The sequence below is a fragment of the Teleopsis dalmanni genome, chromosome 1 (assembly GCF_002237135.1).
Source record: "Teleopsis dalmanni isolate 2A chromosome 1, ASM223713v2, whole genome shotgun sequence".
Taxonomy (NCBI): Eukaryota; Metazoa; Arthropoda; class Insecta; order Diptera; family Diopsidae; genus Teleopsis; species Teleopsis dalmanni.
In genome coordinates, this window is record NC_051846.1 from 147,303,270 (window position 1) to 147,321,540 (window position 18,271).

At 26.7% G+C, this 18,271-nt stretch overlaps 1 protein-coding gene across 1 annotated transcript; it reads right to left on the reverse strand.

Annotated features, from left to right (window-relative positions):
• Positions 1-744: 744 nt before the first annotated feature.
• LOC119666406 lies at positions 745-16,632 on the reverse strand. The gene is made up of 4 exons (XM_038075685.1): positions 16,576-16,632; positions 3,281-3,571; positions 3,105-3,167; positions 745-755 (listed from the first exon to the last, which is right to left on the reverse strand). The coding sequence occupies exons 1-4, from the start codon at positions 16,604-16,606 to the stop codon at positions 745-747; spliced, it is 396 nt and encodes a 131-aa protein (XP_037931613.1). The 5' UTR covers positions 16,607-16,632.
• Between the last annotated feature and the right edge of the window lie 1,639 nt (positions 16,633-18,271).

Sequence of the window (18,271 nt, forward strand, 5' to 3'; positions counted from 1 at the left end):
ATATCTTCGGTTTCGTGGCAGACTTAATTTCGCAATTCAGAAAGAAAATAAAAGAAAACAATAACAGGAAATAAGAAATCCTGAAGCTTTAATCCTTGGGGTTCTTAAATTTTATCGATTTTTCTCTTCGACAATTTAAAGATGATGACAAAAATAAAAAGGAAAACCTTCTTTCCAGAATGACGTTTTGGCTTGTAGGATTACAATGACTTTAAGAAAAGGAGTTTAACAAATATTGGAGTAATTTTTTTTTTCAAATCTTATAATAGTTTAAATAAATTAAAATGTTTTTTTTTGTTAATTGTAATATGGATATTGATATGGATTCTATTAAAATAATTAAAACATTTTACAATTCTTTTAAAAAAATGTTTCAGGTAAAAAATAATCCACAAATAAGGCAATTACACTCCTTGTGGAGTGACGCCTTGGCTTGTATGACTTTAAGAATTTAAGATATTGATTCAATATTGATGATATTGAATGTTTGTTTATTAAAAATAATTTTTTTAGTGTTTAATATTTAGAATCAAATTTTTAAACAAATTTCAATATAAATAACTGTCTTATATAGATAGTATGGCTCTAAGAGCAATTGTAATAATAATCCGCCCTAAAGTCGGAGATATTTATATTAATAACTATATAAAAATAAAAAACAGAAAACAAAACCAATTTAAAAGCTTTCATTTAATAGATTAACTCAAGCCCTGCACGTATTCATGTAAGCCCTTCAAAGTGAACTTATAAATACCCTACAAAAAATTCCATTTAGTTTATATATAATAATTTTTTATAGTTTAAATAATTATTTAATAATAGTTCAAGAAAAAAATTTTTTTTTTATTTCTTGTTTTGGTAGTAGTTTTATGACATTTTACAATTTTTTCATTCATTGTTGATACTTTATAATTTGTAATGATTTAAGTTATAATTTAATGATTTAAATAAAATAATAGTTTAAAAAACAATTGAAATCAAATGAAAAATATTAAAATCAAATGTAAGTTATATACAATAGGAATTTTTTCAGATATCTTTATAACACTTTATGACAATTTTGCTAGTGTTATACCTTTATCGTATTACACCGAAACAAATTAGCGATGTAACACATCAGTCAATAACTTAATTTCATGACTTATAAGACAAAAACACTTAAAATTCAATTTTTGTCAAGAACTTGGTCTCCTTCAAAGTATTACATTCATTCCAATGCTTATCTGACATTCTGATGTCTTTCCAAAAGAATGGTTTCTTTTTGGCAATTATAAGAGACAGATCTCATTTCCAGCTGCATATTTTTTATATAGTTATGGCCACTAAGAAAAAGGGAGATCCAAGAAATTAAACGATAGAAACCAAATTAAAGTATAATTTTTCCATCATTGTGATATAAAAAATATTTATGGAGAAGTTTTTGATATTAAAAAGTCTATAAAAGTTATTTTTATAAAATGTTTAAGTGTAACGAGACTGTTGCTTGTGTTGTCTTGTCAAATTTGTCATATTTTAGTGCTGTTATTTAGCACTTTAATGCTGTTTACTATTACTTTTGTTATATTTAAGTGTTTTGTCAGTTGTTGAAACTATATTTTAGCAGTATTATTAACTTTACTATTTCTGTTTAGAGTAGTGATGTATATTTTTAAAGGAATTACATCCATAAATTCTATTAATGAAAAATTTAAATAGTCAGTGCGGATACACTAAGTCTGAACGCTTAGGTATATCTCATAGCATTTAGTATAAGAACAAAATAATTATTCACAAGGTTATGGTGAAATGAGCATAGTAAATGCGTTATAGTCGTCTACTATATCCTTAAGTTTAAATTAAAAAATATGTCAGCAATGAGAAAAATCTTAATAAACGATCATTGCCACATTGTACTTGTTCAATCAAAAATTGTAATTTTAAGAAAGGAAGACGAGACAGAAATGTATTGTGTCAGAATCTGTAGCTTTGAAGCTAAATTAAATGGCATTAAACTTTTACCTATAGGATAATATTTATGAACACAGTTGTCTGGTAGAACACATATAGGTACAGCATTAGATGGTTTTATAATTGAAGTTACTTTTTATATAAACTGGCAATGACTTTAAAACTGTGAAATAAGTTCGAGAATATATATGATATTTAAATTTTTTTTTCTATATAAAGGCTATCTAGTTGCAGTGGTAAGTCAACAGATGATTTTCCACTGACTTCAATTAGCACTAACCATATTTTCTTATACTAATAATCAATTTGGTCTAATGATCAAAGCATTCAACTGGAAAATGTATTTGTCGTTTGGGTAAAGCACTTATTGTACTTAATTGATTTGACTCGGCATTTTACTTTTTGGAGAAAGCATTTTGTAGACGCAGAATCCATAGAAAAATCTTGCAACAATATCTTAAAACATATTCCACCCGATGACGATAAAACAAGCATTCCACATACCTTTAGATTATGCAAATCGATATTTTGAGTCAGAAGCGATCTTTCTGGGAGGATCAAAGATATCGCTTTTACTAAAAACCTATTTCTTGCCTTTGTTATATAAATAAAAAATTTTTGTCTACTTCAGAATGTTTAACTTTAGAATCAAGCAGATTCTGCAAGCATGGTGTAGAAAGCTCAACATTTGAGATATTATTAGATTATGTAAATAGATATTTTAACTTAGAATTGATCACTTTGGGAGAATGATAGATATCGATTTTATTAATTAATCTTTTCTTTGTTTTATATATAAAAGACTCTGTTTACTTTTGTTTTGTCCTTGTAGATATAAATAGTTAAGATCCAATTTCACTATACTATTGATCCATAATCTTATTGAAATAAAATCAAAATCAATTTAAGTTTGTTTTTAATAATCTGATGGAAAGTTTTTCAATTTTTCACGCTTTTTTAAATCAATTTTTAATTAAATTCGAAAATCTGTAATAAAAGGAATTGATAATCCCTTCTACGAATTGATCAACTAAAATTAATTCACTCAAAAAAAAAATTCACTTCCTTGAATGAGTTATGAGCTCTTTCGAATTGGAATTAATTGAAGAACAATGGATTTTGATTAAACAAACAGAAAAGAATAAAGGATAACTTACATTCGTAATATTCATATTTATCCGCTTCGCTGGGGGTGTTGCTACCCATGATTTTGCTAAAAACTGCAGCAATCGCACATGAAAATAAAAGTTGAAACGAAATCAATTAAAATCGCATCGAAGTTTCCTTTATCAAAGCAAAGCACACAGATTCTGCACTAAACAAACAAACTCACATTTAACAAAACCGTCACGGAAGCGTACGAAATACGAGCTGGAACGTGAGATTTCGTTCGAATTCTCCGGATGCGGAACGTTTTGTATGCAAATGATTTGTGGTTCCAGTAGCTGCGTTGCAGGTAGTGACGCTGAAGACCTTCCTCTATCTGCTAATGGTATACCCACACAACTATTTTCACTCTGCACTGTTGCTATACTTTTCCGTTGGCAAAAATTCCTGCTGTTGTGGTTGTTATTGTTGTTGTTATTGTTTCTCCTGCCGTTGCTCACCTCGAACGTCGTTTCATCTGCAAATGGAGGACAAAAAATCTGAGATTAGTAAATACTAAATTGTTTTTATCCGTTAAAGCGGAATATGCATATTTAAAAATAAAATTGAAGAAAACTGATTTTACACATAATTTTGAATATCAACAGCTCAAGCGAAAAATATTTTGCTGATTTCTACTCATAATTTATGGCACATTTAGTGTTTTATTTTCTTCCGTCATTAAGCAACTGAGAGTATCTCATGATTTACTGCAGCGAGTATTTAAAACGACATCATTTTAAAATAAGAACATTAGTTTTCATGTCCAACAAAATATTTCTATGCAGCAATTAATAGAAATTTCGTGTTTGGATTTGCTTGGGATTGCTTGGAATTGCTGAGGTTTTTCGAATGTCTTACACTTTGTGCAGAATGCAAATAAAATTAAATTAATGCCGCATTAAACAGTTCATCTGTAGATTCCGTGCCCCACATATTTCCACAGAATCTTGTTTACTTTGTTGGTCTTTCCTGGGAGCAAAAAACAAAAAAAACTGTTTTGGACATTTTGGCACGAAGCCAAAAAAAGATTCAAGCAAGTACGGGAATTAATATTAGTCGTATCTTTTTCTATTTTGGTAATAAATATTATTTGTTTCTTTGCACTTGCCTTTTTTTATTATTACTTTTTCCACTACTTTGTTTATTTTTCTGTCTACTCAAACATCAGACATTTTGTCTAACTTTTATTATCAATTTCTCATAAATTATTTTCCGATATGAATATAAACACAGGAACTAGAGATTGTGGTAACATTCCCAGTGACAAATTTTCGTAAATATTTTTCAGAATTTCCTTTCCGTCGAACTTTTCCACTTTAAGGGAAGACATTTTTTCACAGCAAATTGAAATAATCGAATGAATTTAGTATAGTCGTCGTCACCTATTCAAAATTGAAATCTAACGAATTTAATTACAAACATTGCAAAAAGAAACATAAAGAGAATAAAATTATCTGAAATATTGAATAACCAGAATAAACATTAATATCAAAATTATATTAAAACTCTATTATTATTATTATTTCATTATCATAATTTATTATTTTTTTTAGTAACTATACGAATGATGCTGGCACATCGACTTGATCATATTGTCCGAATGGAATGAAGTTGTACGGCTAGAAAGGTATTTGATATGATATTCGCTGATGGGATATGTGGTAGAGGGCGTCAGCGCTTTTGTTGGAAGGACCAAGCGATTAACGATTTCAAAGAACTTAGTGCAATCAACTGGCGAGCGCGCACCACTGTTCGGGCTATTCGGGCGTATCTACTGGACTTAGTCAGGGACATGTTATGCCTGCACAAACTTTTCAGCAAAATACTTGGATAAAAATACGCAAACATGGTAAAAACAAAAAGTATGTCAAAAATGTCAAAAACATTGAGAGTAGAAAACATTGAAACCAACATCTTATTTGCAATACAGAGAAATAAGCCGACCATCTCATCTGATCGTGGCCTGTGGTTGTCAGAAAATAGTTTACTACCTTCAGTCTGTGATCTGCAATTCAGAGACAATTTTTTGCTGTTAATAACTTTAATTTATTCAAGTTTACTTAGAAAACTCGCTCGAAGGAGAACACATAAGATCTTATAGGTCGCACTTTTTATTGCCTGTGATAATAATAACAATAACCAAAGTAATCATAATTGCACATTTGACCTAAATTTTGCTTTAATAGAGATAGAGTACAGGTTACTAATAAACATAACCTATGGTTCAAGTATTTAAAAAATTCTTATTGGTTAACTAAGCTCTTGATCAGTCCAAATAATTTTGAAAGATGTTTTGTGCTCAAAACTCATCGAATGACCAATTGTCAATGCTCGCTAATTCTGTTAACATTTGTTTTAAATCCGTTCGGAAAATTTTGCAAGATTGTTTGGATCTCAAAATTTTTTTTTCTAAAGACAATAAACAAAGGGTATTTGCACTACGATGACACACTATCTCACACTTAAGTGGCTCTTCCATAACAATCGCATTCGCCTTATTTAGTATCGTGTGACTTCCAACTTTTCCCTAGCTCAAGAGACCTCTCTGGAGAAACTGTTTTGACACGATCTAGGAATTATAACTTTTCCCTACCTCAAGAGACCTCTCTGGAGAAACTGTTTTGACACGATTTAGGAATAAAAAACTAAATCGGTGCGCTTTTTGAGGGAAACTTAAAAAATTGTATTTAGCTTTTGCCTGAAGTGATTAGATGGATAAGATAGATTTTGAGATTATACAGAAAATTAATTTTAGCTTTTGCCTGAAGTGATTAGATTGGAGAAAATGATTTGATTTGAAAAGAGAATATGATTGAAAAGTGTATTGTATCAAGAGAAGTATTATGAAGATTTCTATTCTGATACATTTATATCGGAAGAAAAGCCTCATAATTTTATATATGGAGAAAAATAAATAAATAGTATTAAAAGTTATAAGCGTATATATTTCACAAGAAAATGGGTGAAGTATTTTCAAAGACGAAAGTTTAAGTAACATAAACAGGAGAACTATGTAATAAAAATGTGTACATATAAAGGTTAGTTAATATTACGGCTCCGATTTAGGACAAATATATAGTCAAATTCCGAGAAACTACTATTAGGTGATATAAAAAGTACCGTCAGTTTTTTGGAACTAGATGATGTTGGTACAGATATATCTTGCAACACTGATTCGATAGATAATAGATAATCTATAAAAATTTCGGCCAATAAATAAAATTTTTATTTAATAATATATAAATAAATTCCTCGGTAGTTTTTATATCACATAATATATTAGTCATTGCCGTAAGTTCTTAGTGTTTACTAAAATGTTATATATAATAAATGTAAAAATATAATATTAATAAATATAAATATCTGAATAAGGAACTACTATTCTACTCTATGGTCAAATTTATCATTTCGTGAAGTGAATATGGATATTCCTGTCTTGACTATAGGACACAGAAAAAATTTGAGAACAATATATTAATATATCAAATAAAATATATTTACATTAATAATACACAACACAATCAATTTTTGAGGTCAATTATTGTTTAGTCTGATGAATTGATAAACAATAATCCAACTTAGTTCAACATAATAATAATAACAATCAATGTTTTTAAATCTTAGAAATGTTAAATAAAATTTTAATGCCTTAAAGTCGGTGAAAACAAAAATGTAATAATATGAAAAAATTTAACTAAGTAGTAAAATATTATAAAATCAATAAAATTTATAAAAACATTTTATTATTTAAAATTTATTTAATATTTATAATTTGTTTGTTCTGATAAACCAAATGATGGCTAAAGTAAACTTCCTTTTGCCATATCAAAAATTAAATATTAATATACATTCCCGTACTAAACAATCGTGTAATAAATGCTCAAATTTAAAATAGAAATTTAATTTTAAATAGACAATAATAAAACTGTAGGCAATTAAATAAAAATTTGTTTACAAACAAAAATGTTTAAATATTTAAACAAATTACAACCAACACTAAAGCTGCGTTAATTGCCAATTTAATTGCTCATACGCACAGACGGGCGTTTTTAGGTTTCAGACAAGTGCCTGCCTAAGAACACTACGGGATGCGTTCATACAAAGGGAGTCATGTTCCTAAAAATTTGGATTATACAAAAATTGAACCACTTTTACTGTTCTAAATTGCTAGACTAAATGCGGCTATGGATTGTATAGTAAGTTGGATAATTTCACTATAAAAACATTTAAAAATGTATAAATTTTAGTAGCACTTTATATTAAATTAAACAATTAATTTAATAGAATGAAAACTTTATGATTTAACTAATATTTTTCTTTGATCTCATTTTGTTATTTAAAAACGGAATATTATTATTCATATATACTACACGTTCTGTTATTAATCTTTGGATTTGTTTAACAAATTAGGAGAAAAGCTTGGAAATCATAATGGCTATATTGAAATATCTGACGAACTGAACTGAAATAAATTGTATTAAAATAATCAACATTTTGTATTCAAACTATTTCTTACATATAAACTTATATGGGTAAAGTTTATGAGAATTATAATTCCAATCAATTCTACATTTAACTGATCCTGTATTTGACAATATTCCTTTGCAAATACAAACATTAAAATACGTTTTTGTGTCCAACATATTAGCTTATCAACTATAAACTTTCATCGGTCATCGACTTATAATCATAATTAATAATAATTATTAATCATATAATTATAATTATTGTTATACTTATTAACTTTCTTGATAGCTTTCCACATTTAATTTTAATTATCTCCGCTTAATTATAAATGAATTTTGTACACTAATTAAAATTTTTTAGTGATATATCTTATAACGATATATTACAGGTAAATTTTGATAAGAAAGTAACCAAAGTAATGCTTTAGGTTTGGAACCAAAAAATAGTCGCAGGGGGCTAAATCTGAAGAATATGCTGGATGGGGTAGCAGTTCGTATCCCAATTCGTAGATTTTGGCCACAATGCTTAATCAGCACACGAAATTCACTTTTTTCCATTTTCGTAAAAATTCACAAGCTTGTCTGCTTTGAACGGTTATCAAATACTAACTGAACGACGTACCTTGCTCAAAATTTGCCCACAGGTAGATTACAGCTGACAACAGAACACAGGTAGATTACAACTGACGACAGAACTGTTGCATTTGGAGTAACTGCTCGGGAAATTCAAAAAGTCACTGAGTTATCAAATCGCCCTCTTGTAATAAAATAGTTAAGAAACTTTAGTAATTATTAGTAGCATTTCCCAAAACTGTACTTAATGGAATATATGTCGTATGCTTCGATATGTACACAACAAAAATATTTTTATTCTTTCATTATCTGAAAATCTTAATTTAAATATTTTATTTACTTAAATTTGTATTCATATAATAATATTTTCAAAATATTTGTGAATCAGATATTTATCCTATAAAATTACTTTAATTATTTTTGGTATGTTAACTTTAGAATTTTCTTTGAATATAATTTTATTTATATTTTTTGTCTTATATTAAGTTTTTTATTTGTTCCATTATTTTATTAGAATAAATTTGTAATTTAACTAAAATTCTAATTTTTATAAGGCTTTAACCTCCACTTAGGAGAAAACAAATATATACCATAATAATTAACAAAATTCTAATTTTTTGATTTTTTTGATCTTCACAGTTTGATCTTCACTGCATAATCGTTTCAGTGAAATGAGCAAAGAGCAAATTCCTTCGTAATAGAAACATTTTAGATATATTGGTGTCGCAAGAGGCAACATTATGAACATTGTGGTGTCGCACTAAAGAAAAACAGTGTCGCAAATAAGTGCAACAACCATTCTGCCTACGGCATTAGACTTAAAAGTTAAAGCAAAACCAATTGGAAATGACTTATTAGTTTTACCAAAACTTAATTTGCTATTAAAAGAATCCACAGAATTAAAAGAATATACAGTCAAACTTTCATAACTCGAATTTTCTATAACTCGAACCAAAAACAGTCCACAAAGGTTTCAGAGAGCAAATTACATACAATTCTGCTTCCATAACTCGAACTTCTATAACTCAAATTTCTCTATAACTCAAGAAAAATTTTGTTCCGTGCCGATAGGAATATGGGGAAACTGCATTCCATAAGTCAAATTTTTTGTTTTAAGTATAAATGCATTTTGCTGTTAGGGGAGATCCCTTTTTTCGAACCAAATGTCTAATTATTTTTTTCTTATGTTGCTACTTTGGTCAAATGCCAGTCGCTGCAAATGCCAGTTTAAAATAAATAAAATAAATTCAAATGCTCCTCCTAACGATTATATTGATTATATTGACAATGAAATTTGTATATCAAGCTTTCCTACAGATGACGATATTACTACAGATGACGATATTATTGAGCTCGATATTATATAGCTCTAAATTACTGGATCCAATTCTAAGCGCAACGGAAAGTGATGATGACCTTCCAACCTGATCTTCATTAACCTTCCAAGAATGAAGTGGAAGATTTATTCAAAAGTTCAGAATTTTTTTGCAAACGAATAATATTACACCAGATGATCACTGTAAGGCTTTAAATAAATTAGAATCTCTTTTTACTAAAAATAAAAAAAATTGATCTCCTGATGTCTGACTATTTTACTTCACTATAACTTCTCTACTTTATTTGATTGGAAGTAAATAGTAAATATCTTAAAATATAATTTTAGTTTCTTTCAAAAATAAAAAAAAATAAAAAAATTCTCTAACTCGAAGTCTCCATAAGTCGAACCTTTTCTTTGCAAATTTAGACTTAGAGTTATAGAAGTTTGACTGAATGTGTGAAATATATATTCTTATTAAAAATATCGTGTAATTCTATTCTCTTTATATACTATTAAAAAAAATAAAAGTAATTATTTTGCACCTCAACATCAGCTAAATGTTTTGTTTAAAATTTATACTATATTTCGTTTATGAGCAAATATTTATTATTATGTTTTTTATATCAGAATGTGTGACTAATTTTATTACATTTAATAACTTATCCTTTATTACTATTATAATTGAATCTATAAACATTTATCCAATTCCTGTTGTATTTTAATTTAATTTAATTACTTAAACTTTCACTTTTCATGTGATGTATTTGTGTTTAATTAAAAACAATTATAAATATGTTTATAATTAGCATTTTTATAAATAGTCTCATACATTTTATATAGATCGGAAATTAAAGCTGTTTTATTCATTATCACAACATTTAATATAATTTTATTTAAATAAAATGAATTTGATTTTGTTATTTTTATTTTGGTTTTATTGTAAATTTCAATAAAATCTTATACAGGGTCATTCTTATACAGGTTATACAGGTTTCAGTTGAAACCTTTTAATCAGTTCATTATATTTTGAAGGCAATAAAAATAAATCCATAAATTCCGAAAATTAGTATAAATAAATTAACAGTTTTTTAAATTGTTAAAAATAAATACAAAAGATAATAATAGAAATATATTTTCCATTTAGACTAAATAAATTCTTGATAAAAATAAATTAAATTTAATATTTTTTAAAGATATTTTAAACAGAATTTTTTTATCCTCATATTGTTTAATGTATTTTAAATACTACACTAAAAACATATGACAATTCCCGATAATTATTTGTTGCCTTCATCTGCTTGAATTGACAACTAGCCCTTGCACGAAGTTTCAGTCGGATAAATTTAGAACATAAGAAACTTATTTTCCGACAGACAGATACCTAAACCAACAGTCAGATACTTAGATACACACATATGTACTCCATTCAGATAACCGAATTGGGTATCTGGCCCGAGCTATACGACAACAGGGATGATAATAGTGTCTTAAAAAATGCAGATTAAAGATTTTCATTGCTTTACACTGGATTAAAAAGAAAACAAAAAGGATATAAGGACATGGATAGAAAAAAACACTTTCAAGCTGATAACGACTACCTGGATATAAAGATAAGAAGACACGTAGATCAAAGTAGATGCAGACAGACTGAAATACGAATAGACAGTTAAACAGATTAATAGAAATATAACCCCTCTATTGGAAATAATTTTGTAAACGGCATAAATCCATATATTTAAATAAATATGCTGCTTATGTCCATACAGTACAGACAGATCTGTATTGACAGATAAATAGACTGGGATTGAAAAACACAGAGAGATAGAAATATAGACACACCTACAGTACTCTTAACCCATGCACTGATGCAATGTGACAAATAGATCAATCTCTATACATAGATTTGTAGAGACAGATCTTAATATATAATATGTACAGATCTCTATAGACAGATCTATATAGAGAGATAAATAGACAATCAAATAAATAGATTGACATATCAATAGATAGACAGATAAATAAACATATGCACAAAAGCAAATGGGTAGGAGAGTAGTAGTAGAATGAGATATATGGTGTCCATATGTATATCACAAGAACAGATGGTTCATATTTTTTAAGAAATATCTAATAATTACATTATTCCATTTAGAAAATGTTTAATATATAATTTCTTATACGATATGAGTAAAATAAATTGAAAATTTTCAGTTCGTTAAATAAGTTTAAAATACAAATTTAAACATTGTAATGAACAATTATTCATTTCGTGATCTTTATTTGCTACCACAGTTTAAGTGATATATGTTAAACAAATCTGTCATTCAACGCACAATGTATTTAATATTAGGTTTGATATGTTACAATATAGATAGCTTTAAATTCGCTAAGCATATTAAAACTGGAAAACCATATAAGAAAAATATCACCAAGTTCATTAATTTCTTGATAAATGCAGGAAACCTACGGAACTGGGTATGATGGAAAACCTAGTCTTTACAGGGCACCCGACCATAGGAAGGCATAGAGCTAGACTTGACCTATCTTGTGGCATCTCCTGCAATGCGTGTCTACCAACTATCGAAGAAAGGACACCAGAACACCTGTTGTATCTATGGCCAGGTTTGGCCGGAACTAGGCTTTGCGCTGGCCAGATTCTTGCTTTTATAAATACTTTTGGCTGGTTTTAACTTGATCTTCTCTTTACTACACAGTATAACGAGGATTTGTGGATTCAAAATGGCTTTCTTAGCTTATTGAGAAGGATTCGGTCCTCTCTGCATCACACCTAACTAACTAATATGTGATTTATTACCAATGGTTATTTTTTTGTGAGATTACCGATGGGTTATCAAAAATTACCTCAAAAGGATAAGGTATATTGATCCATTTAGGATATTCGAATGAATTATTTCATATCTAAATGTATTTCATATGGATGTATTTTATTAAAGTTTTCTTCCTGAACCATAGAATGAACAATCCTGTTGTACAGAAAGTACATAATAATTTGTCAAAAAGAAAATTATTAATAATTCATCACTTTTATATAGTATCAAATTAATGTAGTTAAAAAATCAAATACGGATCAGATTTCAGTAGTTTGTTTGAAGTGTAATCCAAATACTTTATCACTTGTTAATATTTTAAAGAAAAAAGCTATGAACATTCTAATTTTCATTCTTAGAAGGTATCTTGTATAATACCTACTGAAACTTGATCAATGTTCAGTTAGTAACTAACTCTGTTATAGAACAATTAAAGCATACATTTTAATTAATATAACGTTGTAGGGCTGAAAAATTGTGCAGTTACTTATTGCATATATATTGATAATAGTACTCATAAAAGCTAAAACAGCTATTGCTAAGATAGAACTGAAAAATTCCATCTTAGCACTAAAAAAAATATATATATATATTTCACCTTATCCATAGAGAAATAAAAAGAATCTTGAATTACCCGTTAAAGGTTCAAAAACTCTTTAAATTTGTATTTATTTTTGTTTGTATACAATCAGTCAATCTATCTATCAATAAGTCAATTCATACAGAAACTGTTTATCTGTGGATTTGTGTAAGCAAACAGAACTCCTCCTATACTCAATAGAAATTTGCATCTGCCATTGGTTCAGATTTGTTGATTCGAAATCAGTGAACCACAACTCGTGCTATTAAATTTCTGGAAAAAGTCTTTTATCCCTTCTATTTGCGCCTCAGAGCGCGTACGCACCTAATAAAAATAAATTTGTTTACGAAAATGTCTGGAAAGTTTTTTTTTTCCTTACATACCAAATTTCTAGTTTTAGTTGCTTTTATTTCGATTTTAAAAATGTTTTTCATTCATTATAGTAATAAAAATGAATTGAAAGTCGAATTTCTACTGTTTTTTGCTATTTTTATTGCTTGAATAGCAAATTCTTTAAATGCAGTTGAACAAAAGTGCAGCAGAGTTCATTATTTTCCTGAATTTTTTTTTTTTTTGTAAAGAAAAGACTTTTTACTTGTTTATTGATTTAGTTGAAAATATTTCTCTCAAATCATTCAGATATTTCAGATAGTAATACAACTTGAACATAAATCCGAACTGAAAACACAAAAAGAGGAAGTCATTAGTTTTTCAGGTGTCGCCAACTATAGTAGCATTGCGAATACACTCAGAATTTCTATTTGGGTTATAAATGTATTGAATACACAAGAACTGAATACAAACACTACAGATACTGTTTTAATTCACATTTAAAAACATATTAATAACAAATAAGACTCATTTTATTAACAATTCATATTTTCATAATAGCACAATTTAGAAATAGAGAAGATTTTACCGAAATCAGGGGTACTCAGGGGATCGGAGATTAAGGAGCAATCTCACAATTTAATCTAAAGGCAATAAAAACTATATAATTCAATTTTATTTCTAAAATCTATTAAGGATTTTGATAAGGGACGCATTGGAGAGGATAGTCAATTTTTAAAAACATCTATGGATACAGAAATGATGAAAAAGTTGGTTTTAGTTTTTAGCACTGAATGTATTTAAAAATACTTACACCTTAAGATTATTGCGTTCTACACGCATATATTTATTTTTATTTATGTACCATATATACTATATATTTCTAGATTTATATACTTATAAACATCCACTGTATAAATAAAACTATTACTCTAGTTGTAATTATGTCAGTTAACTGCAATAAAAATTTTAAAAATATTTCAAAAAATCAATTTTTTAATTAAACTCCCTTTAGCATAATTATAGTTACACCACTGTCTTCCGATTATATAAAAAATTTTAAAAAATGTGATAATAAACAAATATTACTGCCCTATGACACGAATTCTATTTTAAATAGAAGAAATGGGTTCTACTTATTTCAAATTTTTAAATTACTGTTTATTTTTATTTAACTGACTACACAGCTATCTCGGATAACGACAAATATCCATCTCAATTAGTCTTTTGAAAACATCTATTGGTTTAGTTATTCGTATATAATTCTTGGACTGTCAGTGTATATTGGCTTTGTATATTAAGACAGCGATCGACAGTTCAAATTGGCCGGTTTTTAAATACTGATACTTAAATAAAGCATTCTTAAAATGAACACGTAGTCAGAAACAATCAAGAAGATAATACCTAAATCGTGGTTATATGTTTATATAATAAAAATAGTTGTTTTTAAGAACAAAGTCTTCTTAATCGATATCTTCTTCTTTTTCTTTCTCTTCTTCAATATCTACTAAGTATGTTTAATAGTGCAAGGAGATGAAGAACAGTTGGACCAAAGTCGCCCTTCCTTCTTGGCATCAAGCACACATATTCAATAGTGCAAGGAAGTTATGAACAGAATGGCCCATAGCCTTAGATTCCTAATCATGAAAGCAGAGCATAGATTAAATCTGCGTTTGTTTTAATGTATTTTTAATAATATTGCAAAAATTACAACAAACAAGTTAATAAATAAGAAAGACTGCAAGTCAATTAAAAAAATATAAGTTGTTAAAATGAACACAGATGGTATAATGTTATTATAGGTACATACCATGGTGACCCTGTTCGTGTGCAAATTTATGTATAAATTTAATATAAATATAATTCAATAATTTTCCTACACCTTGTCCTATAACAGCGAATCTGCATATTCTACATATTACCAGTAAAATTAAATACAGAAATTTAAACAAAAGAAGTGTTAAAAAAAATTTTGGAACATTTATTTTGGACTTTGTCCAAAAAGCGTCAAAAATTTTTGGATGCAAATAGTTTTTAGATGCTGTGTTTTATCTCTTAATATTATGTTATAGTCAACTATCTGTTAAAAAGCGCTAATGACACACTTATTAAAGATACTGTGGACGTTTATTAAAGGCCTCTGAGTACTTTAATATTTATACTTTAAACTAGTATCGCTATGGAAGTATTAAGCGCCTTTTCATACCTACTAAAAATAAAATCAGTGACTTTATCGAATGTGCAAGCGTATTTTATTTATATTATTTTATATCCATTATATGCTCAATATCTTATTACTTATTATATATATAGTTTGTTTTGTAACAACGTGGTTTAAGAACGGGAGGTTATTTCTTGGTTCGAGAAATGAAGAAAATCATATAGGTGGGAAACCATTCAGTATTTTTATATTTATATAAATATTTTAGTATAAATATGTATGTAAATATTTTAATATAAATATTTATATAAATATTTTAATATAAATATTTATAAGAATATTTGAATATAAACATTTATATAACTTTATAAATATTTGTATAAATATTTAAGAAAAATATTTATTTTAACACTTTTATCAAAAATGACAATATATATTTGTATTAATTATATACAATTTGGAATGTTTAGAATTTCAAATAAAAAATTTATTATAATATTATTTAAATACAAGTATTTATATAAATATTTATATAAATATTTTAATATAAATAATTTTATAAATATTTTAATATAAATATTTATATAAATATTTAAACATAAATATTTATATAATATATTATAATATATAATATTTATAATATAATAATATGCAATATTTAAACTTTATATATTTATATGAATATTTGAGTATAAATATTTATATAAATATTTAAGTATAAACAATTATTTAAATATCTAAGATTAAATAATTATATAAATACTTGAATATAAATATTTATGTAAATATTTGAATATGAATATTTATATAAATATTTGAATATAAATATTTATATAAATATTTGAATATAAATATTTATATAAATATTTGAATATAAATATTTATATAAATATTTGAATATAAATTTTTTTAAAAATATTTGAATATAAATATTTATAGAAATGTTTGAATATAAATATTTATATAAATTTTTGTATATTTATATGAACATTTATATAACTGTTTAAATAAATATTTGTATGAATATTCAAAAAAAATATTTATTTTAATAGTTTCATCAAAAATGGTATAAATTATTTTCATCAAATATTATATAAAATATTTATACCAAATACGACAAACATATTTGTTTGTATATATGACAATATATATTTGTGTTAATTATATATAAATAGGAATGCTAGCAAATATTTAGAATTTTAAATAAAAAATTTATTACTTACTTAAAACACACATTTCTTCCGAAAAATCCATTTTGAAATATTTAACTATATAATATTTTTTTTTTATTAATTTTTAATTAAGTGTTAAACAATTTTAGTAGTAAACAAATCAAAACTAATAAAGATTTAATTGTGTAATAAAATAGTGCAGACCCCTCAACAGCATGTATCTGTTTCTAACAACCTCTCCAACAAACACTTTTTCCTTAATTTTCTCTTACATTGTTAGATACATTATTGCACCAGAACTATTTTTAAATTTTTTTAATTCAACACGCCTACAATATATATTCTTTTTTTTTAATTTCGAAATATTTTTATGCAGTTGTTTTCATTTACACTGCACTTTCGCATTTATAATTCACATTTATAGGAATTCTTTTTTTATAAAATGCCACTTCATATCAAAAATATAATTCTGAATCATTTATTAAATATTTTGAAACAAATTAACAGAAATCGCATTGTCGCCGATATTTAGAGAAAAAAAAAAGAAAACACATGGAAAACGAACTAAAAACATCACAAAGTGTTGGAGCAACCAAAATAAATCCGACGCGGCCCACGAGATACCAACACTAAAAATTTTTCATTGAATTTTTCCGCTTATGGGTTTGTTGTTGTTTGTTGTTGTTGTTCCAAATTTATTATGGACAGATAATATTTTATATTTTTATAAATGAAACATTTTTTTTACTTCATATGAACCGCGTTTCATGGCTTTTATAAACAAAACGAGCGACTGAGAAAAGTAATAAAAGATTTTTTTCTAAACAAAGAGTGAAAACCGCATAAAACAATCTGTTTTACATGCAAAAAGCAAAAATATATGAAATAACTTTTACAGTTTTTAACACATCAAAAATCACTGAAAAATATTTTTATCAGTTTCGGAAATTTTTTATATTCTATTTTAATGCACTTCATCAACACCGTCAAATTAGCGATCACCTCGCTTGTCAAGACTTCAAATTTTCACTTGCTTTCAACAAAAAACCTTTAATGTTTTGATTTTTCTATAAACAAAAGCCGTCATTTTTTATAAATATTTTCTCTTCTTTAGTCGTCAAAATATAATCGACATAAACTATTAAATTTTTTCTTTATTAAATCTATATAATTTATTATTTATCATGAAAAAATTTCGACCGAAACGTGTGTGTTTTCCCCGAGAAGACGTAACTGCGAATGTGTTTGCCTTCAAAGCAGCTACAAAATCGAATACGGAGAGATATTTAAAATATTTACAGTCGCTTTCAAACTGTTAACATTCTGGAATTATTACATATGATCTTTACTGTTAAAACGTTATGTTATGTTAACATCAGAGAGCGGAATGTATTTAAAATTATAAATAAACATTGTAATCTCTCTTTTTATTTTATTTGTTAAATTTTTTCTTATATTTTTTTTTAAAGATATATATGTTGAGCTGCATAATATATGATCATAATTCAATGAAAAATTGTTTACAGCGCAACACCCAAGTGATCACAGACGCTATTAAGTAAAAGTGCTTTATACACTAACGATCTTTTCATCCAGCAAAGAAGAAGGGGAGAAGAGTATGATATTAACAACGAAGTAGCTGATCAGGTCAGATACTTCGTAGTTAAGTGGACCTGATCATTATGTTAGAACAATTTTAGCACATGTGGTAAACAAGATATGAAAACCAACATGTGGTATGGTTGAA